The sequence below is a fragment of the Dermacentor albipictus genome, chromosome 5, assembly GCF_038994185.2.
Source record: "Dermacentor albipictus isolate Rhodes 1998 colony chromosome 5, USDA_Dalb.pri_finalv2, whole genome shotgun sequence".
NCBI lineage: Eukaryota > Metazoa > Arthropoda > Arachnida > Ixodida > Ixodidae > Dermacentor > Dermacentor albipictus.
The window spans coordinates 42305717-42328657 of record NC_091825.1 but is presented as its reverse complement, the minus strand read 5'-3'; the positions used below and the strand labels follow the sequence as shown (position 1 = coordinate 42328657).

Below are 22941 nucleotides of genomic sequence, written 5' to 3'. Positions count from 1 at the left end.
ACATGTGCAGCTATACTATGAAGTCTCAATTGTCTTTCTCTTAGAGTGAAACAAGCAGACCATTCATGTGCATCTACGTGGGCACAATCAAGCTTACAGCTGAAGCGTAAACAATCTTGCGGTTTTGTGAACGCGAGGTGAAAGAGTCGAGACGTGCGTTACTACTAAATCTTCCCGGTCAATCTCGCGATAATGCTAGCAGCTCGGACTTAATAGAGGGGGAAAAATGAAGAAAGTTTAATCGAATTTAATTAGGGTAGTATTCTTGGGACACTATCATATAGTTTTCTAGGGGAATTATTAGAGAAAACTCTAGTGCTACGATAGCTCATTTACCATGAGAATGACAGTTAGCGCATGGTTTCATTTGCCTTCAGGCTTGCGTCTTCACACGTTCTTGCGGCCTCGGTTGTTAGCTTTATCTGCCTTCATCTGCCGAAATTTCGAAGCAATGTATACTTCTTTCCAGTGCAGAAGGTAATAAGGCTCAGTGAACACGCATAATCGCTGCTAATGCAATGGTTTCCCTTGTCCACGCAACTTTGGCATAATGATTTCAATGTCAGACTTCTGTGCTAGAGGTGCAGTGTTTGAATCATGCTGTCATACATATTTATAAAGGTTAACTTATTACTTATGACGCAGTACATTCTTGAATATGCTCACTATTTGAAAATCACGGTGCTGTCTAAAGCCACAAGGAAGAAGTTTAATGAAAGTCTTGTACTTACCATCATTCAAAAACCACCCTGCTTGTAGCTCTCGTAGACAATAGTGATACAGTTCCTTGTACTAATGTACGAAATTCTATGGGCACTCTAAACGTGTTGACTCGACAGTGTTAACAGTCATTGTTAGCGTAGAAAATAAAAGACAAACAATTCGTTTTATATTTCGTGCACAAATCCGCGGCGCCGATGACATCGTTGCAGCGTCGCGATACAGGTGCTGTACAAGTGCCTGTGGCATAATTTTCGTCAAGGAAATGTTCCGAAATGTGTCAGTCGTTATCATTGACCGCTTTAAAGGTATTATTTTTATGCATGGAGAAACATTAGGTATCTTCGAGGAGGCGTTGCCTAAATCAGTAAAATCATGTGTTGGCATGGGAATAGCCATCTGGCGTCGCGACACAAATATTTGTCGCTTTAGTGTGCTTCTTATCTCAAAAATCCCGTTATCGAAAAAGTACTACTCTAGTTATTACATAAAACTAGCTACCATTGATTTGTCCCTTCAGTGTCCCTCCAGGCGAACAGTGCTTAGTCGATAGAGTCTGCCCGACCCAACTGACAAACTGCATGGAAACTCTGTCTAGTTGTATGGACAGCGCAGCTGAGCAGCTAAAAACCCAGAGGCTTTTTTACATGCTTGCATGTTACGCCTTGACGCTTGATATCGTTGTAATCTTGGAACACCAGGGACTACCCTGGTCTGTCTGCGTAGTTTCTTGTCTCTGTATACATTGAGCCTTGTGCTGAAAGCATACTTAAGACGGACTATGAACTAACCCCAGTATTTATATTGCGAGGGACAAGTAGTAACAGATGCAATCAAATTAGTGGTGTAGTGTCGACGCGACTCCTGATTCGACTCGAATCAGGAGTCGCGTCGAATCAGGAGTCGATTCGAATAAACTTACCTATAACGTCGACAGGTGCGCGTTTTCAAACTTTCAATCATGTTGCTCTAGGTTTTAGAGGAAGCGTTACCTCGGGGACAACTCCGATTTTCCTTTCAAATACGGCACTGGCAAGTACTGAAAACGAGTCACGTGGAGCGCATTGCTGCCTCTACATGCAACATCGACGGCGAGAGCTAGTGGAACCAAAATGGTCCATCGCGGGTGACAGCGTTTTCGGAGCAGGAATTTTGCTTCAGGCCACTGACTCTGGCAACCGTACGTCTATTGCATTTAATTTCGTGAGTACGGCACATGTGAGACGCAGAAATTCTCTCACAGGAAAAGTGTTGAACCATCCAAACTGAAAGTTGTTGCCTATGACAGGGAAAGGTAAATTCTAAGGACTGCAGACGTAGAATTTTGACTGAGGGCTACCAATAAGACAATTGTTGATAATCAGAAACTCTAAATCTAATATAACTAAACAGTAACAGAACTCTAAACAGAAACTCTAATCTAAACAGTTGACAACAGTCGAAACCTGGGGCCCTATAACGTAAAACTATTCCAATATGTTTTTATTCCAATCTCCTGACGTCAAATTTGCGTAACCGCCAACGCAAGCAGCAGGCGGTCACCTGCAGGGGGTGTCTGAACAGACCAATCAAACGCTCTGTTCGTTCATAGGAGGTCACTTTTGTTTGCTTGAAAAACGAATAACAGTGCCTACACTGAATGGCTTGTTTTATCTAATTGGCTGACAAGAAGCGAGGAGCAAGCTCAAGTGGAGAGGGATTCAATAGGGCCGAGCCACTGCACTGAAAATTGATAACCGGATGAAGAAGGTGGGGCCGGCGTTTGCGATTGATCCGCTTTCTCTTAAGCCTGTTTCGCATGGAAGCGAAAATGCTCGCGAATCCTGCCGCCGCGCCGCAGAAATCGGTTTCGAGTGGCGGCGGCGGCACCAGCGGCGTGAGCGGCGAGGTTCGGGCAAGTTGGAATTTCATCGCGGCGGCAGAGCGGCAGCGCCGCTTCCGAACGGCCCGCTTCGCCACGTGACCAGAGGAGGACTGGTGCGGGAAAGCCTGCACATAGGACGATGTTTATATACTTGCTACTCGTGGTACGGGCAACATGCCAAGAGAGCTTTTCAACGAACTGCTTATCACTGAAGTTTCAAAACGGCCACTGCTCTGGAATGTGAAAGACAACTTCCGCAATAGGACGTCTAAAGACTCCCTTTGGGAAGAAGTAAGGGACGCCTTGCTGAAACACTTTGACACCGGTAAGCGAAAAAAAAAAACTGTTGTATTGAACTGCGAGATTGCCAGTGTTGATAAATATATTTTTTTTAATTTTCCAGACTCTTGAATGGAATGACAGTGCTTGTGTTAAAAGTATTTTTTCTCGCTTCTCTAGCGAAACGCCTTTTCTTTAATTATGCAACCACGAGAGAAAGAAAGCTGTCATTTTAGTAAGAGGAAGCTTTAGCTGAGGTGTTCCCATCTAAATATATGCAAAAGGACAATTCGTTTTTGGCAACCACTGCACTAAATTCGACAAGGTTTGTCGCATTTAAAAGATGAACTTACGGTCTAGAGACTGTTTGTTTTGAATTTTTTTATTTAAATGGTCAATTTTTTATTAAAAATTGGCAAAAAGCGCACATTTTCGGAAAACGAAACTACCAAGTTTACGACTGCGTAACTCAGTAACGAAAAACGATGGCACAATTATGTGGATTGCATCTAATATACATCTAACGCTGACAAAATTGATATGTCACACATGATTCTCAAAGAATTTAGTAATGTGTAAATGCAATTTTCGCAGAACCCTTGTACATATCGTAACGAATTCACGTAAAATATAAATTCGCATATGGAATTTCTCCGCTTTGAATGATCCAATAGATGCCGTTTACAGAATCGCGATATCTGCTCTTGATCGAGTAATTAATTTGTAAACTTGGTGCGTCTATTCTTAACTTCCGAATTTTTGGAAATTCTTGTAACAAAATTAAGGCCCTAAATAGAAATTCCGCAACCAACAGTGACCAGAATTTTTCTCTCTCAAATACAACAAATTTCATTAACATCGGCCCAGTGGTTATTTTAGAAAAGTGTTTTTGTGTTTTAGACGTAATTGAATAGGCTGCATCGGAGTTGCGCCCGAGCTAAAGCTACTGCGAGTAGGCCCGTTCATGTGGGCTTTATTTTATTATTGTGCTCACAGATGGCAAAATCCGCATGTTCATGCAAAACTTTGACCTTTATATGAGCTCAAAATTATTTATCCCTTCTGTTGATTAACATCATATGGTATACTGGTCCCCATTTCAGTGACTACAGAAGAAATCCAAACAAGGTGGAAAAATATCAAAGATATTTTCAGAAAGGAAATTAAAGATGAAGCAGACACAAAGAAGAGTGGAGCAGCAGCTGCTAGCAAATCAATTTGGCCATATATGCAGCAGCTAGAGTTCCTCAGGGATGCCGTTGAAACGAGACGGTAAGCAACAAGTAATGTGCATGTGAAAACGAGTTGACACTTCGTGCACATTCTAGGCAGGAGCTACTGCAACCTTGGACCAACTGATCTCTCAGTTGGTCCAGGTGCCTCTTTGGATACCCTCGAAGTACTGTTTCAAACCCCAGGCTGTGCAGATGCAAATGAAGCGGGGTCTATGACGGCAACCCCCAGCACAATAGGTGTCCCGTCATCAAGGGTAAATAAACGACAAAAGAGGCGCCACGAACTGGACGAGACAGATAGGCAGCTGCAATCCGCGCGGAATGCCATTGCTGCTCACAGGCCGATGGACGCTTCAAGCCATTTTTTGCTGTCACTTAGACCACAAGTTGAAGCAACTCCTGCACACATGCTGATGCATTTAAAGATGGAGCTGCTGAGCATTTGTGAGCATTACAGTCAAGCGAAATACCCAGTGGGCCTTCTTGTGCACCCATCGTACGAAGAAGAATAAGGCGTATTCCGGTTTATTCCCATGCCATGTTTATTCCCCATGCCAAACTTGCTTGCTTGCTTGCTGCACACACAAACACACACACACACACACACGCACACACACACACACACACACACACACACATAGAGAGAGAGAGAGAGACAGACACAGAGAGAGAGGTGCCACAGAGCATCGTCTTCAGTGCCGCAGTCCAGCTGATGCCCACTGCCATGGCACAGCTCCTTGCGTGCTATTAAAATAGTCCTTGAAAATCTCCCTTGTTGCAGCTGCACTGCACGGTAGTTATGGCCCACCGGAGGCGCCAATTCAAGCATGGCTTGGGTGTCTTCTTCCCGCCACTGGCCTTCAGTCACGTTACCGTAGCAGTCTTCCAAGTCCGCATAGTTTGGTGGCATGTAAGCTGCATCTTCACTCAGAAAATTGTGCAGCACACATGCAGCCATTACCGCGTAATCTGCATTCTCGGGGTGCAGGTTAATAACTCGGCGAAAAATTCGAAACCTCGAGGCCATCACCCCGAATGCGTTTTCAACACACCTCCTGAAATGAAAAAAAAAAATTTGATACAAGTACATTGCACTTGTGATCTCGAGAGGTACATCAAATTAGGTCAACAATTTCTGCCGCTAGGCCAGTGATGACACCCATACCGTAAATTAATGTAGCACTGAAACAAACCTTGCACGACTGAGCCGATAGTTGAATATTCGTTTGCCTTCATCTAGGCCTCTACCTGGGTAAGGCCGAAGAAAGTCGGGGCGAAGCTGGAACGCTTCGTCCCCTACGAAAACGTGGGGTGTCACCGTTGAAGTCTCTGGTAGGCATTTTGGTGCCGGGAGACCGAGGAGGCCACGTTCCAAGAATTTCCCTAGCCTTGAGGCTCCGAGTGTTCCGCCATCGCTCTGCCGCCCATAGGCCCAAACGTCTGCAAGGATAAACTTCAGATTGCTGTCAGCTATAGCCATAAGTACTATAGAGTATGTGCCCTGGAATGATGAATGGTTAATATTGAGAAAATAGTGATTTACAAACAAAAACGGGTCAATGTGTACATTACTTTATAGTTGAAGTATAGGCTGCCTGAATTTGGTGGGGCCTGAATCTGCACGTGTTTCCCATCCACGGCGCCTACTCAATTCGGGAAGTTCCATTTTTCAAAAAATCCTTCGGCTACCTTCTGCCAATCGGAAGTAGTTGGCAACTGTGGTGGGAACAAAGAAGACATAAAGGTAACTGAGTAATACTTGTTGGGGGGCTGTTGGTGCATGTTTCAAGAAGAGGGCTGTAGCGCCGAAAAACACAACAGACCGCAAGCGAGACGGGACAGGCGCATCCCATATGCGCCTGTCCCGTCTCGCTTGCGGTCTGTTGTGTTTTTCGGCGCTACAACCCTCTTCTGGAGACATAAAGGCATTTTTAGTGTAAGATGAGAAACAGTGCAAACCAAAGAGCGGCATGTAAAGAGAAGTGCCATCCTGCAGTTATTTAACGTCCCTGTCTTTAGTTCGTTCTATTTATTTGTAGTACGAACTGACAAGCAGAGCAGCATATACACTTCGATAAAATCTTAATGCCTCAAGCAAGAGATCACATACAGCATATTCTTTCTTTTCGAAAGGGGGGAGGCATGTAAGCTTAGGAACCATTCACTAAACACTCCAAATCAAAGAGTGCAGACCACACATATAATTCTGGTATCCTTACAGTATATAACCACGTGCATATTGGTGGGAGGACTGCATGATCTTGCTCTTGAGCTCTTGTAGCATATGCAATACTTTTTGAGACTTCACACTCTCAACACTATCCGCATGCTTCCTATTTTGTCTTCAGTTTGTATTTAAGCGGAAAGGTGCCTTTGGAAATATTACAATGGACATTCATGATATGCAGTTCTCCCTTTGCTCTCTTGCAATTTGCCCTTCCTCACTGTCATTCACAATGTGCACATAGAGTGGACAGTGCCTAATTCACACGATGCTTATTGCTAAACTGTTCTTAAAAACAAATCTCTTAGAATATGCAGTGATGATTAATAAGCAATCATTGCTTATATGAATTTATCCCTGCAGTATTCTTACAATTTGTAGGCTACCTACATCACATATGGGGAGAAAAAGATTCCTGTAGTGTACGGGGTCGTTTAACATCCCAAAGCGACATGGGCTATGAAGGACGCTGTAGTGAAGGGCTCGGGGTTAATTTCGACCGGTTTAATGCGCACTGCCATAGAACAGTACGCGGCGCCTAGCGTTTCACCTCCATCTAAACCGTCTCTTCCTGCCAACAACATACCTTGAGACAAATGGGCTGAAGAATTTCCCACAACACCTTGCAAGTCTCGCGGACAATAATATCAGCTGTTGCGATGCCCACTCTGAATGCCAGGGCGATATCTTGAATTTGCATCTCTTATGGCATGTACTTGGAAGGAAGCTCAGAAGTAATGTCAGCTTGGCGTACTCGGGTCACCGATTTCTCAATGAAATGCGGCGACTTCCTGAAAAAATATTATGGTGTTTTACATGCCAAAACCACTTTGTGATTATGCGGCACGCCGCAGTGGAGGACTCCGGAAATTTCGACCACCTGGGGTTCTTTAACATGCACTTAACCTAAGTACACGGGTGTTTTCGCATTTCGCCCCCATCGAAATGCGACCGCCGTGGCCAGCATTCGTTCCCGCGACCTCGTGCTCAGCAGCCCAACACCATAGCCACTGAGCAACCACGTCGGGTCGACCTACCTGAGAGTCATTGCAAGTCGTGCGCGTGACGGTATAGGTTCGCGCACAACGAAGGGCTTCGTAAGCGGCCCTTCAACGAGGGCATGGAGCTCCTCAAACTTTTCTGTCGACATCTTATAGTACTTCTGAAAATACTCCGTGTCGGCGTTCATGAGCAGCGGCATCTGCACAAAAATATTGCAGAGTAAAGTACCAGCAACACGATAAATATTTCTGTGCCAACACAACTCACCGCGGTGTGGAACTCGGATTCCTCCTTCCGATTCTCCCAGATGGGTCTCACCCACCAACGCCGTGGAACCCGGAGTTCGAGCAAAGCTTTCCGTTTTTTTTAAAGGCAGTACTCGTCGAGCAAAAGGAGATGCGTGTAGGAATCGTCATGCGGCGCACATAAATCCACCTCCATCTCAGCCTCCGTCCACACGCTAGCGTCCATTATGGCAGAATGCCGAGACGCTCGCGAGTTTGTGCGCCGCATATGCGCATCATTTTACAAAACAACACAAAATATAAAAAGTAAGCATGATTTAGATACTTAAAGCGCAGGATATGTATTTATAAAATAAAAATTTCAGAATCAAGCACAAAGCAACGCTTATATAGGTAGTCGCAAACTACCGAAACTGGCTGAAAGTCCCGCGTTTTTTGCCAGCAACATTGGTATTCGCAGCGGCGGAAAACGCGCGGCGGCAATGCATGTGAAACGAAACCTCGCGAAATGCTTCGCAGCGCCGCGCCGCTGTTCGCTCCATTCGCTCAATCACTTTCATGTGAAACAGGCTTTACTGAGCTTGCGGCGGCTGGTCGAAAACCGCGGCGGCATGCAACGGAAGGTTAACAATGACGCTAAAACGGATCCTCAGCAAGGAAGAGTTGGCAGAATGAGGTCGGAAACATGCCGAAAGTGCTAGAAAACGTTACACTGCCACACAAGAAGCTTTATTATATGCTTATAAAACCATGCTTTCCGGCAGGTGCGAGTAGCAAGGGCCTGAGCGACCGGCAGCAGCCATCTTTTATTCCTTTCGGAACGGGCCAGCCTGCATCTATTCAGAAGAAAATTCAGTTTTGTTCGGGATAATAATGCATCTGCGTACACGTCACTGGGACGCGGTAAGTCTTTGCGGTTTTGTGAAGTCGCGTGACAGCCAGGTGAAATGGGTGCAGCCCGAAAACTTTTGACCAATAGCCGGGGCTAATAGCAAAAAGTCGTCGAATTCGAAATTACTATTTTTCTTTTTTCGGTCAAATCATGCATAATCAGTCTGTACACACCATATTAGATGGGGAGCTTTCGTGGTTTTGGTTACACCGCGTGACAGACAGGTGAAGTGGGGCTGTTCCAAAAAAGTTTTTGACCAATCGCGGAGGGCTGATTGCCGAATTGGAATAGAAAAGTTTGGAATAGTTTTACGTTATAGCGCCTCAGACGAGGTCAAGCGATGCCATGAGCGGTGCGGGAGCGTAGTTGTCTGGGAAGCGAAGAAATAAAAGATCAGTAGAGTTTGCGCTCTGGTGCCTGAATAAAGCAAACCAAAGTAAGGAAAACGAACAAACGAGATAGCTGAGGGGAGCCAAGAGTTCGTGGTTCGTCTAGTTTGCGATGGGGAAGTCCTGCCAACCAAGGAAGCTTAAGCTTCCTCTTGTCTCGAATCCCAGAGAGAATTGGCCACCATTTAACAGATTGCAGTGCTTTGGTCCTTCTATGGGGTCTTCTTTGTTCCATTTTTTTCCAGGGAGCGTGAATGCCAGTCTCCGGTCTCCGCCAGGGCCTGCCCTGGTCGGTTGGCCGTCGCATTGAGTCGGTGTCCTTGGAGTGTTTCCCTCGGCATGAATACCTTGCCGGTGGCGCTCGTTCCCAAAGATGGCGGATCCTGCGTTTGACTGAATCGGAAAATTTTCAGGAGGAGCTGCGTGCTAAAACGGAAGATTTGATTGACACCCCGGGGGTGAGGCGTTTTGGCAGGACTGGCATTCTATGTAAGTCGTCTAGTCTTCAGTGCCTCAATGATTTGCTTAACTGCACGAGATTCGTTAGCATCATGGTTCGTGCTTTTGTGCCATCTCACCTCGCATGCGTGAAGGCATTGTTCGTGGGTTACCCACCATTATCACTCCTGAGGCTTTCTTGAAGATGCTCTCTTCAGCAGATGTTTCTGTCTATAGATGCAATAGGTCAGTAGGTGATATCCAAGTTCCAACTGAAAGCGTTACTGTATGGTTGGCCGGTTGAACGTGCTCGTCTGAGGTGAAGCCATGACCGTATTTGTTGCGTCTGGAGGGATTGATACGTAGACCAATGCACTGTCGAAACTGCTGGAGATATAAACACAGTGCGAATGGCTGCATATCTTCAGTGAGATGCTGCAACTGTGGCTATCCTCACTCCGCATCAGCCTGCGATGTAGAAGCGCGAAGGTATTGTTGCGTGAAGGAACACATAGTGCCACAGATAATAACTTTCCTCTGCGAGGCCGTGAGATTCAGGTGCTTGAAATTCCGGAGAAGCACCATTATTCACTTGCACAAACAATAGGGGAAAATAAAGAGCACGATTTCGGTTACCCAGCCACTGAATTCCGTCAGTCCGCGTCTCTAGAAGCCACAGATTTAGCAGCAGTAACCGCAGCTATTGACAAAGCAATCCCATTAGTTATGGCGCGTCTTTCAATAGGTTTCCCGAAGGTATTACCGAGATTCTAACTGCCTTCTAGAATCGCAATCTTCTGCGGCTACCCCAGTTTTAACTAGTATTGCTGCTCATCATTAAAAAAAGGAACTGTGAATGTGCGGCAAAAATAGAGTATGCTACTTCCGTGGTACTCCGCTATCTGCGTCTGCGGGACCGAGCCACTCATTTTAGACATGAGGCTTGGAACCGTTAACAATAGACGCAAGAGTTCTCCACTGTCTCCGACTGAATCTCCTAAATCTGAAGTGAAAAAAGGGAAAAACAGTGAACACCACGAGCAGGATGCGTTGCATGCTGCTGTGGAATCATCTATACTAGGATCACCATTGCATCAGTAAAACCTCTTCAATGGAATTGCCGCCCCATCTCCTCCGGTTACGTCGACCAACTTCATCAAGTTCATAACCTATTTCCAGATGTTATTTTACTTCAGGAATCTAGGCTTTCGTTCCATCAGTGATTTGCTATTAAGTGTTTGCGAACATTTCGTCTTTATCGCTTAGATAGAGACGGAGGGCTGGTTGTTAGCTTTAGTTTCATCCAAAAATGTATCATAAGGTAACTGTTTCTTTTGAACACGAGTGTTCAGACTGCTAACTTTTGGGATTAGATTTTTTAGTGCCTGGTTGTCCTGCGTTTACAGCGGTTAATGCGTACTTCCAGAACGGAGTCAGGTGTACTGATCACTTTGGACTCATTGTACCGAACTTGTTCAACTGTAGTGCTTCAGACATGATATTTTAATTCTCACCACACTTCATCGGGTATGAAAACGGATGTTCGCGGAAAAAAGGTTGTGGCATTGGGTGAAGGACAATAATTTTCAGTGTCACAATTAAGGAATACGTTATTTTCTACGTGGGCGATTCTCATCTGCATTAGACCTGACTTTCTCGTCTGCCGAGATGTATGTTCCATCGTGGGATACATTTGATGATGGTACATGAACCGATCATTAACCCACTAAATTTGAAACTAAGATTTCATGTCAGTCACGGACCGCTGAAAACTTTTAAAACCTATAATTCCATGATACGTTCAGGAGTATCATCTTTGACTACTCGTGATGATCAGCGGAGGGCTCACACGGTGGTACTATTTTAAAATTTGCGATTCAGCCTGCTTGACAGCTCGCCAGGATGCGGGAGGTCTTGGGCGTATGCTCCCTGCAAAAGGAACGTTTACTGCACAGGATTCTCCAGCATTTTCTCCGCGTCCTTGTCGCCGCCGATGACACAACAATGGACCGACTGGTTGAGCTCGCTGTAATCTGGACATTATCGCTATTCGGTTTCTGTCATCGCGATTACGCCTCAGCTCGCTGCGGTTGCCGAGTTCGAAGCGCGCCTTGAAGACCTCATGGCTGCCATTGCTTCGCTTCAAAGCCCAGACGACGCCAGCGCTCTTCAAGCCACGTGTTTCGTCGTCTTCTCGCGACAAGCCGGCAAGGACCCCTCACCTTCAGAGAGCCTGCTGTTATCACTTGCGTTTTGCACATCGGGCTAGAAAGTGCACGCCTAGTACCTCGTCGGGAAACGACAGGAGGAAAAACTGATACTCGCACGTGACCCTTCCCCACCAGCTGCCTGTCCATGGAAGTGCATTGACAAGAATTACGACTACGATGTCGAGAAGAAGATGGTGCCTGTGACGACATGATAATGAAAGCAACAACGATTACATGACAGCGATGGCAGAAGGATTGAGACGACGGTGGAGGCATGACGACGTAACTAATAGAGTGGGCTTCACAGCACCGTACAGATTAGGATGCTAAACCCTGTCTTGTTTGCACAGGTGCTGCGGCTGCTTCGTTCGGCTACACAACAGACCGATAACGATTTTACCGCATCGGGACATGGTGCTTGGTGTTTAGATGTGCGCAAGCCTAATGAAACCTACGGAATGGGCAATCGTAGCCGAAGGTGCATGGACAGCGAAGACACTAGGATCATCGACATCAACCCAGAGGGCGGTGTGTTTGAGCCAGGATGCTATATGTGCCGTGAGTGGGCTTGGCAGCACTGGAGAGACAAGAATGCTAAACCCTGTCATGCTGTTTGCACAGGTTGGTGCGAAACGTTACTCCGACTCTATTCGAGATGACTGTCGTTGTCTTGTAGTGTTGTCGAGCCCACAGGCAATCAGTGTACTTTTTGCCGGCTGTTGGGAGGCCATTGTATTGTTACTAGCGTGTAGTGGAGACGTGGAAACAAACCCGGGCCCTCAAATGCAGAAAATTATCTTAGAGCTGATAGAAGGGCAAAGGGAAATCAAAGCAGAAATGACGGGAATGAAACAAAAAATTGTTAGTGTCGAAATGGCTTTGTCCCAGATACCTGCACTGGCAAAAAGGGTACAAGTGACTGAAACAGAACTGTTAACTCTGTCATATACTTTTGCGAAACTGATGAAAAAGATTGACCAAATAGGGACCCAAAGCAGAAGTCATAACATTGTGATCAGAGGCATTCCAGGTGCGCAGAATGAGACGGAGTAAGTTTGAAGCTGAAGTTGTAGTGGGAATTCTGCATGGGAAACTGAATCTATCAGTTACAAGTGTCGAACGTATATATCAAATTAGAAAACCTTCTTCAAACGGACCAAGATCCGTCACTCTGCGCCTGTGAAGCCTGACAGAAAAGAAGGATGTATTACGCAATCGCAATGGGCTCAGGGGTACAAATATGTTCATCAATGAATACTTTTCGCATGAAATAAAAAGGGGAAGACAATGCCTGTGGAGCAGCGAAGTGGAAAACAGAAAAAGAAAAAGGAAGGTCACCTTTCTGTATGACAAAATGAAGATAAAATGAGTGATGCACGCATGGCATGAAGCCACAAACCAAGCTATCCGGTGACTGACAGCCCGTCTAATACAGGTGCAAGAACTACTGCTTCCTTAAATGTCTGCCACGAGCATCTGGGCAAGCTTCGGCTTCTGAACATCAGTGCCCCTAGCGTTGTTAATAAAGCTGTAGACCTGGAGCACGTTTTATTTGAGCATCACCCATATATGGTATTTGTGACAGAAACGCGGCTACATAAGGGTGTCCGAGATTGTGAAATATGCCCTCCGGGATATAACGTTATCAGAAATGACCGCCGTAGCAGGGGTAGGGGTGTTGCCATCTTTCGTGAATGCAGCGTTAAATAGACGGTCCTTTACAAACCGTCCGACATTAAAGCAAGATGTCTCAAAATTTTTGAACGCCCCGGCTTGATTGTGCGATGCGTATATCGCGCTCCGGGAAGTACTGCCGTCAGTATTATTGCACTGAGTAAGAAACTGCATGATTTACTCATTCAGAACAAAAACGTTATCATAGCGGGGGATTTCCATGTTCCACGCGTTGAACGGGATGAAATGGAAACGGGTACGGGAGACCGCAATGCAGGCTCCGCAATTAGAGATATTTGTTTTCACATAGACTTGCACAAGTAGTACGTGACTTTACTAGGGTCTGCGGTAATAGCAAATAAGTTATTGACCTCTTTTTTTAAAGTCATGGCATTGTATCGAAATACTATAGAGTTGACATTCTGCCCGGGTTCTCGGATAACTCGATTGTAAGATTGTCTTTAAATAAACGTTCCTTTTCAAGAGTCCCTAGACATATTTCATAACACAGACCATTTAATTAGGCTGATGATACTTCAATAACAGTTGAACTAACCTTTTATTTTGAGAAGTTTGAAAAATTAAGTCAAGATGAACCTGCGCATATTGATTAGCTGTGGTTAAACTTTAAAAGAACGGTTCACAAATGTGTAAGCCACTATGTTCCTCTCAACAGTAAAACAAAACGAATGCGATGCCCATGGATTACGAGAGAAATCATACAACTGAAAAGAAAAGTGGCAAGGCCTAGGCCACTTTACAAGCGGACACATGATTCCGCTCTTCGTGATCCCATGTAAACTTGAGTAAGCAGCCTAAGGTAATGATGAAGGAATTCAGGGACAAGTACTATGTTGTCAATATGGACACTGTTCTACGCGAATCACCCCTAAAGTTTTGGAGGCACCTGGCTCCAACTAAGAAGGCAGTCACTAAAACAAGCACAGAACAGAGACTTATTGAGGATAAAGGTCAAATAGTGGACCCCCTCAATAACGTTTTTGCTAGTGTTTTCACCAGTGATGATGGACAGCAGTCAAAATTTGATGTACGCCAACAGCTACCAGTTGCACAGGAACTGCGGGTAACGTTTGAAGCAGTATTGAACTTGCTGCTGAACATAAATACAAAGAATTGACAGGTCCTGATGAGATACCAAATTTGTTTTTAAAGGGGTACGCTGAGAGGACTGAGAAGGCGAAGTACCTCTTCACTATCCTCACGAAGTCACTATGGTCAGGTACACTTCCTGAAGAATGAAAGATGAGTAAAGTTATACCCGTCTTTAAAGAGGGTGACACCACGTCTATTGCCAATTACAGGTTCATTGCGCTAACGTCAGGCTGCTGTAAAATGTTAGAACATATCGTTTCTGAGGTCATACCGCTGTTTTTGTCACAGAACAAAAATCTTAGTAACTATCAACATGGGTGTAGCGAGCGCTTGCCGAATATAACAAAATTACTAGAAAGTGTTCACAATTTCAGTAAAGTCATCGATGGCAAGGGACAAATGGATCTGATCTATCTTCCCTTCAGAAATGCCTTTGATAAGTTTATTCAAAGGAAACTGGTAAAAAAATAAAAAGATATTTTGGGAGATACAGGTGCAGTCAAATGGGCGGAGGCCTTTCTCACTGATCGGCGACAGTTCATCATCCCGCACTTGCGCCAGCGCCAGGGCCGCCGCCATGGCCAGCGCCCGGGCAAGCTGTATCAAATCCGACTTTTTCAAGTCCAGCCCCCCTTGAGGTCGGACGATGTGATGATCTTGAATTGCTCACTCGGTAATCTGGGGAGCCTCGAGGTGACCACGATACGCTCCAACGCGCTCCGTGGTGGGGAACTGCGGCTGCCGCGTTTCTCGCCTGTTTTCTTCGCTTCGGGCTCCGGCATCTTCGGCTCGCCCGGTCCGGTCTTCTTCTTCTTTTTGTCCAGCGCTGTCACCCAGCCTGAGCACTCCGCGTCCTCCGCACTAATATCCATGCCTTCAACAATCACCGCGCTTGGATTGGAGGCCATAGCACCGCGTCTCGCCGCGACTCGCCAAGCGTCTCGAGCGAGCATCTCGCCGAGCGGCCACCGCTCTGCCGTTAGGTTCAGCGCGTTAGGTTTAGCGGCGCGCCAGCATGGTCCACCAGAAAACAGCTTGGAGAAAAGTAACAAAAGCACCCACCGATGAAAGTTCGGTGTCCTCCGGTTCCTTGCGACCAACCGCGTCGAATAATGCAATTGTGTAACGTGGAAGCCAAAAGAACTTGCCAAAACAATTTTACAAAGCGGGAGCCCATATTCAGCCGTCCGCACTGGTCGGCTCTTCTTCTACTTCCCCCACTCGAGAGAGTGTTGTAGATATTTCACTACTTTCGTTATCTGCAGAGTACGTGATAACTTACACGTTTGCACGGGGCATCCCGCTTGGTCTTGCACGCCCCGCGCTCTTGAGAGGCCTTCTTGGAAGATTTCACACGGGTTCAACGTATCTCGGATCGAACATGTAACGCCTTCAAGAAAAAAAAAACATCAACCAAGAGCCAACGCCAAACAAGCGAAGGTAGATGGAAACGCGCGTGAAATGCACCCCGAATAAAAATCGATATATGGGAATAGTCACCAAGAATATGATGCACAATAGAAATATATAATCTACGTCTAATCATCAAATCATTTGAGCCACCATGTAAGTCGACCTTGTCTTTTTAGCGTCAGCACTTGGGTTCACCCTTTATTTTTTGTTTTTCATCTCCGACGAAAACTTCCTCGCGCACTTATGTGATCGCAGCCACCGTTTCTCGGCGCGGTACAAACTGGCAGTGCTAGTGTGATGCTAGTGGGCAGCACTCGTGTTTGCCTATTCTTCGTCCGTGTTTTTAGTGCGCGCTGTGTGTAATAGTTATGAAGGAAGATTGATGATGGCGCAGTTGACGACAAATGGATGACGAGCCTTCACTGGGGCAGAGCAGGCGAGAGGAAGAAGCTGAGCGCTGTCTCAGCCATCGGTTCCCACATTTCTTAGAATCCTCGAGGGAATTTGCGACGCCACTTATAGGCGTCGCAAATTCTGGTTCGTAGCTAACAGACTTTTGTGCAATAAGACTGTGCATGTGGCATGAATCCTTTTGGACGTCATCGAATGTGCGCGAGTGCCATTGATTAACTTAGAACATAGTAGAGGGATAGAGTTATATATAGCCGCCAGACAAGACTTCTGAAGTTCGATTTGATGACCGACGAGTGTGCTTGACCTTATTATTGTGCTTTGAGTATTACTTGTTTTTCTGGGAAGAAGTTTGCCAAAAAAAATGTTGCATACTTCACCTTCTCGACTCACAGTGTAGGAACCTGTTTGTTTTTCAACTATATATGTCATGTTACCATATGCTTTAAGGCAAGAACGACTTGTAGGCCCTTGTTTTCCTTGGAGAAGAAAGGCGAAAAGCAATCAGTGGAATGGAAAAGTGTTCATTTATGTTATACCTAAGAGGCTATCTGTACGTGTTGCACAACATTCTGCAAGTTAATCTTTTTTATACCACTTATGAATCGCAGAAAATTTAGACAGATACATGTGAGGCTCTCTCCCAAGGGACTCTGTAGACCGCAATGCATTGTAGGTCCACGTAAAAACGTTTAAAAATAGGTTAAGAGGTTCATTTCGCAGGAGCGCCATAGGTGTCAGGACGTATTCATCCAAATTAGCGAAATTTAAGAACTGATCTGAATGGCGGTAATTTATTTGTGCCAGTTGAAAACATAAATCCATTTGCATTTCACCTGATCGTCCTCATGTGTATCCATAGCAATTGGTTATCTGTAATGACACTTCGGAAGGCCGGCGTCGAGTTCACTTCCAAAAGGGTGTCTTTGGGGAAGCCACAACAGAATTCCAAGACTTGTATAAAAGTTTATGGAACTCGAATTGCGCTGCTGTGCACGAGGGGGCGGGTTCGATCCCAGGTGCGGCGATTGCAATTCAATGTGAGTGAAATATAAAAACGCTCGTATGCTTCAATTTATTTAGAAGCGAAAGAAATCCGAATGGTGAAAATTAATCCCGAGTCCATACTGCGGCGTAGCCTCATAATCAGATTGTTGTTGTGGCATATACAGCTGCAGAGTGTAGTTTTTTACACCGAATGGATGTGTTATGTTGTGATTGTTTTTTAAACATAGTGTAAATCAATTTTGGCTGCCAGCGATGATCGCTGTTAGACACTGAAATGACTAGTGCAGTGAGCATTGAACGTGTAGGACTGCGTAGGACTACATCTGCAATTTGTATAATGTGTGCATGGTCATGCAAATTTAACCTATATAAAGAAGCATTTATTTCCTTAATTTTACACAAGGCGATTGGAAGGAGAAATGGAACATTCTGTTTCAAATTTACCTCCTTCTGCAGTGCTGCATTTTTAAATAACGCTCTTAATGCGGCACCTGAGGAAGTCGAGGTCAATGTCGGGATTCAGCTTTAAAGCAAACTCGGTGCCGAAGAGGCGAAGAACTTCTTCCACCTCCGTGACATGACGCTCTTGCACTTGCCCGATCTTCGAGCGGCGGCAGAAGCGGCCGTCCACCAGCGTCAGCCACGAATCATCAGCGAAGCGCCCCACCATGAGCACGTTACGGAACAACGACCGCGGGTGCAGCGAGGCGTACCAGTACTGTGGCACGAAGTCGACCCACTTTTGCGGTGGAGGAAACACGTGGTACAAGGGACGCCAACACGCTGATGCGATACCGCGCCCCGTCGACTTGATGGCCACCTCGATGTTCCCTTTTTCATCGAGTCTGCGCACACGGTAAGGCTCAGCGTCGCCTTCTACAGGCAGCGCTTTGAACGGGTTGGGCCCGCCAAAGCCAACATCTGCGAAGTACTCTCCTCCCTCGCCCAGGTCGACGCAGAAGAGCAGGTGTCCTAGAGGGGTCAACGGCGTGTCCAGCGGACGGCCCCAGCGGACCCTGGCTGCCCGAATGTTGAACTTGAAGCCCAGTGTCAGCAAGAGCCTCCCGAAGATGTTATTGAGCTCCACGCAGTAGCCACCCCGGCGCTGCTCAATCACCTTACGGAACACTGAGTCGTCATCAAGCAGCGGTGTATGGCCCACGAAAGTATCTATCCCCTGGAAAGGGATTCGTTCAAGGTGGGCTAACATGAGGGTGTTCAAGGTGGTGAGGTTGGGTTCACTCAATGCACTGGGCTTTAGTTTCAGGACGTCAAGGTAGAGAAGCAGTTCTTTCGGTTTAAGTGGTCCCATGCGGTAGCCACTCAAGTCGATCTTTCGCTTTCCCACAGCAGCGAAGAGGACGGGGTCCGGATGCTCTGAGGACTCACCATAATGTAAGCTGCAGTCAATGTTTTGCTGCGATGAGACGAGCGCTGAGCTATCCATGTCTCCTCTTGCCAGTTCGCTCTGTCACACTAGAGTTGATTCCGAACGTCGTGTGCGCAATTCAAGATACACGCAAACTGACGGCGCAACACTGCGTACACGAAACGCGTTTCCAATAATAAATTACCTCCGTCCTCACCGGAAACATGGCACAGATGTCACTGACAACAGTTTACATACGCGCTGCAGTCGCTCTGCCCCTAAATTAATTGTAGTTCGTCCCCGTATTGCTGACATGTTTTGCGCGCAAACATCAGGCCCAGGCTGCTCGTTCTCTTGCGGAAGCGCGCAAGCTCGCGTCTACGCGTCTTGTACATGCAGAATCTCGCAAGGAACGGCGGTTTGCATCCATCCACAAAGCTGAGCTACAGCGCACACTAACTGAGCTCACACTTTGGGAGACGCCACTTCGTACTTTGTTATTCACGGTGTTTTAAAATCCTTTGGCATCTATAACCCTATTTTTTATATTTTTGTAGCAGTTAGATCAGCAGAGAAGGGAAAGAATAACTTTCTTGTGTGATATAAATTTGCTTCACGGAGAGTTGGATGTACCGCGTGGTAGGTGCGTAGCCAAGCGCGGCCCATCCGAGGCAGCCCAAGTGCGCTATAAGAGAGGGGAGGTGCTCACCAAGATCGCGCCGTGTTCCGATGCGTGCGAGAAGTGCTGCACCGTGGCCGCATGCGCGGGGGCGGGGATGCAAGCTTGCGCTCGTCCGCAAGCGTATTTACTTTCGGAGCCTAACTGGCCAGCTCCTGAAATCGGGGAATATATGTTAGAAGCCACGAACGAAGCAAACGAGGAATGCGCCTGCAAGGACAAAGAATGGAGTGCCGGCGAGAGGCGAAGGAATTGCGGGCATTCAAGTTTGCGACGCCCTGTAAGATGAGCAAGACCCAGTAGAAGAGGATAGTTAGACGGTGAAATCTCCTTGTCATATCTCCTATAAACAAAACGCACTGCTTCTTTGTTGCACTGATTCTAGTTTTTGACGTCACCGTGTTTGTATGGATTCCATAGAACGCAGGAATATTCGAAGATTGGGCGAATTAGGGTCTTATATTTAAGATATTTATTTTCTTGAGGAGGGAGACGCAGCGCACAATGTAAGTAACCCAGTCTTTTAAAGGCCTTGTTACAGGTGCCATAAATGTGCTTCGACCATGACAAATCATGTGTTAGCAGGATACCTAAATATTTGAATTCGAAGACGCTATTTAAACTAATATTATTGAAGGCATGGGCAAAGGAGGAAGGTAATGAGCGTCGTTTTCGAAGGTTTATGTTATTTGCAATGCTTTCGACCAGTTACAGAAATCAGCAAATAATTTTTAAGGATAATATGATCAGTAGCAGATTTATTTGTCTGATATAAAACGCAATCATCTGCAAAAGGGGCATTTTAACTGAGGTGTGTAGGGGCAGATCATTAACATAAAGCAGGAATAAAAGCGGACCTAGTACTGAGCCTTGGGGAATCCCTGATGAAACAGGCCTCAAGGGTGAGTTAGTAGAGTTGAAACATACATATTCTGAGCGCTGGAAAGCAAAGTCCAATCCAGCCCACGAAAGACGCATTTTAATATAGTGAAGAGCTTCTGCATAAGTTGAAGATGTCAGACGAAGGCCTTTGCAAAGTCTATCAAAATAGCATCAATCTGGTCACCTAAGTCTAAAGAGCTAGTCATGTGATGAGCGAATTCTGTCTGTTGTGTCATTGTGCTAAGGCCACGTCCAAACGATGCTGGGAAGGGCATAAAAATTTGTTAGTTTCAAGAAATTCCATAATATGGTTAAAGATAATGTGTTGGAGCAATTTACATGGATGGTGTATCTGCGCATGACATCCTCCTGAGCACTACATCTGCAGGCTTGGAGTGGCGCCTGTCACCGCCGAAAGATGCCGAAAGCAAGTGGGGCTATATTAATCAGGGTCAAGCCAAATTAGGAAAGCCCACGAAGCTTGAAGAAAGACACTCCCTCATCAGGACCGGAATTGGCCTCTCCCCAATGATACCTACTATTATTTCACGACCCTCAGTCCCCAGCAGCTGCGGCACAGGCTATAACTCAGCAGAAGTTGCTAAGAATCTCTGTGTCCGAACCGGCCGCCAATCGAAAGTGACCCTGTCAACCTTTAATAGCTGAACTGTGTCACGTGAGGCTAGCTTAGCAGTACTGTTCGAGGAACTATCAGACATCGTTTGGGATATCATCGGTCTTAGTGAGAATAGAAGAACTGGCGAGGCTTATACGTTGCTGAATAACAGCTATGTCCTCTGCTTAACCGGTCTCCCTGAAAAGGAGTAATACAGAGTAGGATTCTTAAACCATAAGGATATAGCGGGCAACATTGAAGAATTCTACGGCAATAATGAAACGGTAGCCGTAGTAGTAATTAATCTTAATAAGAAGTATAGATTAAAGGTAGTACAAGCCTACGCTGCAACATCCAGCCACTACGATGAGGAACTAGATTAGTTTTATGAAGATGTTGAATTAGCGATGAGAAAAGTGCAAACTCGGTATACAGTAGTAATGGGTGACTTCAATGCAAAAGCGGGGAACAAGCAGGCGGGTGAGCAGAAAATTGGCAACTACGGCGTCAATTCTAGAAACGCTAAAGCAGAGGTGCTGGTAGGATTCTCAGAAAGGAATGAGCTGGGAATAATGAACACCATTTTCAGGAAGCGTAGCAACAGAATGTGGACCTGGAAACGCCCTAATGGTGAAACAAAGAATGAAATTGATTTCATACCTTCTGCCGATCGCAACCTAGTGCAGAATCTAGAAGTGATAGCTAGGGTAAAATGCAGTGTTCATAGGTTAGTGAGGGCTGGGATTAACCTCAATTCGAACAGAGAAAGAGTAAAGTTGGTCAAGAAGAAACAGGTCAGCATAGATGCAGTAAGGGTAAAAGCAGACAAATTGAGGCTGGTACTTGCAAACAATTTTGCAACCTTAGAACAGATAGATGATGGTGACATGGAGCTAATGAATGAAACTAACGATGCTGACATCAAAGGCAGCAACTGAAGTGGGAGGGAAGGCACCAAGGCAGCCAGTCGGCAAGCTCTCTCAAATAACAAACGACCTAATAAAGAAACGACAAAGAATGAAAGTGCCCAACTCAAGAGATAACATAGAATCCGCGGAACTGTCAAAACTGATCAACAGGGCAAAAATAAGTGATACTTAAAATTATAATGTGAGAAATACTGAGGAAGCCGTAAAAGATGGATGCAGCCTGAAATCAGTGAGAGGAAAGCTTGGCATGGCACAAATCAAGACGTATTCAATGAAAGATAAGCACGGTAATATCATCAGCAATCTCGAAGGTATATTAAATGCAGCGTAAGAATGCTATCCTGACGTGTACAGTACCCAGAGCACTAGGGAGGACTACATTCGGAACCATAATTAACAGGATACAAAAATTCCTCTTATAACTAGAGATGAGGTCAGAAGGTCCTTGCAAGACGTGAAACGGCGAAAACAGCAGGAGAAGATGGAATAACAGTCGATTTAATCAAAGATGGAGGAGATGTAATGCTTGAAAATCTGGTGGCTCTCTATATGAAATATCTATCAATTGCAAGGGTGCCAGAAAACTGGAAGATTGCAAACATTATACTAATCCACAAAAACAGAGACTATAAAGAACTGAAAAATTAGAGGCCTATTAGCTTACTCCCACTATTACATAAAATATTTACCAAAATTATCTCCAACAGGATAAGGGCAACACTGGGCTTGAGTCAAACAAGGGAACACGCGGGCTTCAGCAAGGAATTATCCAACATGGATCACGTCCCTGTCATTAATTAAGTTATCGAGAAAAACGCAGAGTGCAATAAGCCTCTTTTTACGGCTTTCACAGATTACAAAAAAGCATTTCATTCAGTAGAGACACCAGTAGTCATAGAGTCATTGCGTAATCAATGAGTACAGACCGCTTGATAAATGCTCTGGCAAATATTGACACGTGTACTGATTTGTCTTCATCGCGTGACATCTTTCACTGCCTAACAAATGTTTTTGTACAGTGCAGGACGCGCCTGCATGTGTCGGAATCTTCTTGAACGTTATCGATGCTTCCATCCGCTGTCAGTGATCGAACCTTCTGTAATCTGATCGCGTGTGTGCGCGACGCGAATAATGTAGAACCTTGTGGAAGGCACGCGGGTCCCAGCGATTACTCTGGAACATTTGACGACTGATGTATAAAAGCCGACGCGCTTGACCCGCTGGTCAGATTTTCGACGATCACCGACTGTGTTCGCCGCTCTCGTTGGGCTTTAAGTGCAGCCTGTTTTGTGGGCACAGGTTTGCCCAATAAAAGCTAGTTTTGCCTTTCACAGTATTGCTACATTGTT

At 45.7% G+C, this 22941-nt stretch overlaps 1 protein-coding gene and 1 pseudogene across 1 annotated transcript; both read right to left on the bottom strand.

Annotated features, from left to right (window-relative positions):
• Nucleotides 1-387: 387 nt before the first annotated feature.
• LOC135900523 (uncharacterized) lies at nt 388-7784 on the bottom strand (annotated as a pseudogene).
• A 9799-nt stretch (nt 7785-17583) lies between these two features.
• LOC135900524 (arylamine N-acetyltransferase-like) lies at nt 17584-18564 on the bottom strand. The gene has a single exon (XM_065430006.1). It carries the CDS (start codon nt 18562-18564, stop codon nt 17584-17586), a length of 981 nt encoding a protein of 326 aa, XP_065286078.1.
• Between the last annotated feature and the right edge of the window lie 4377 nt (nt 18565-22941).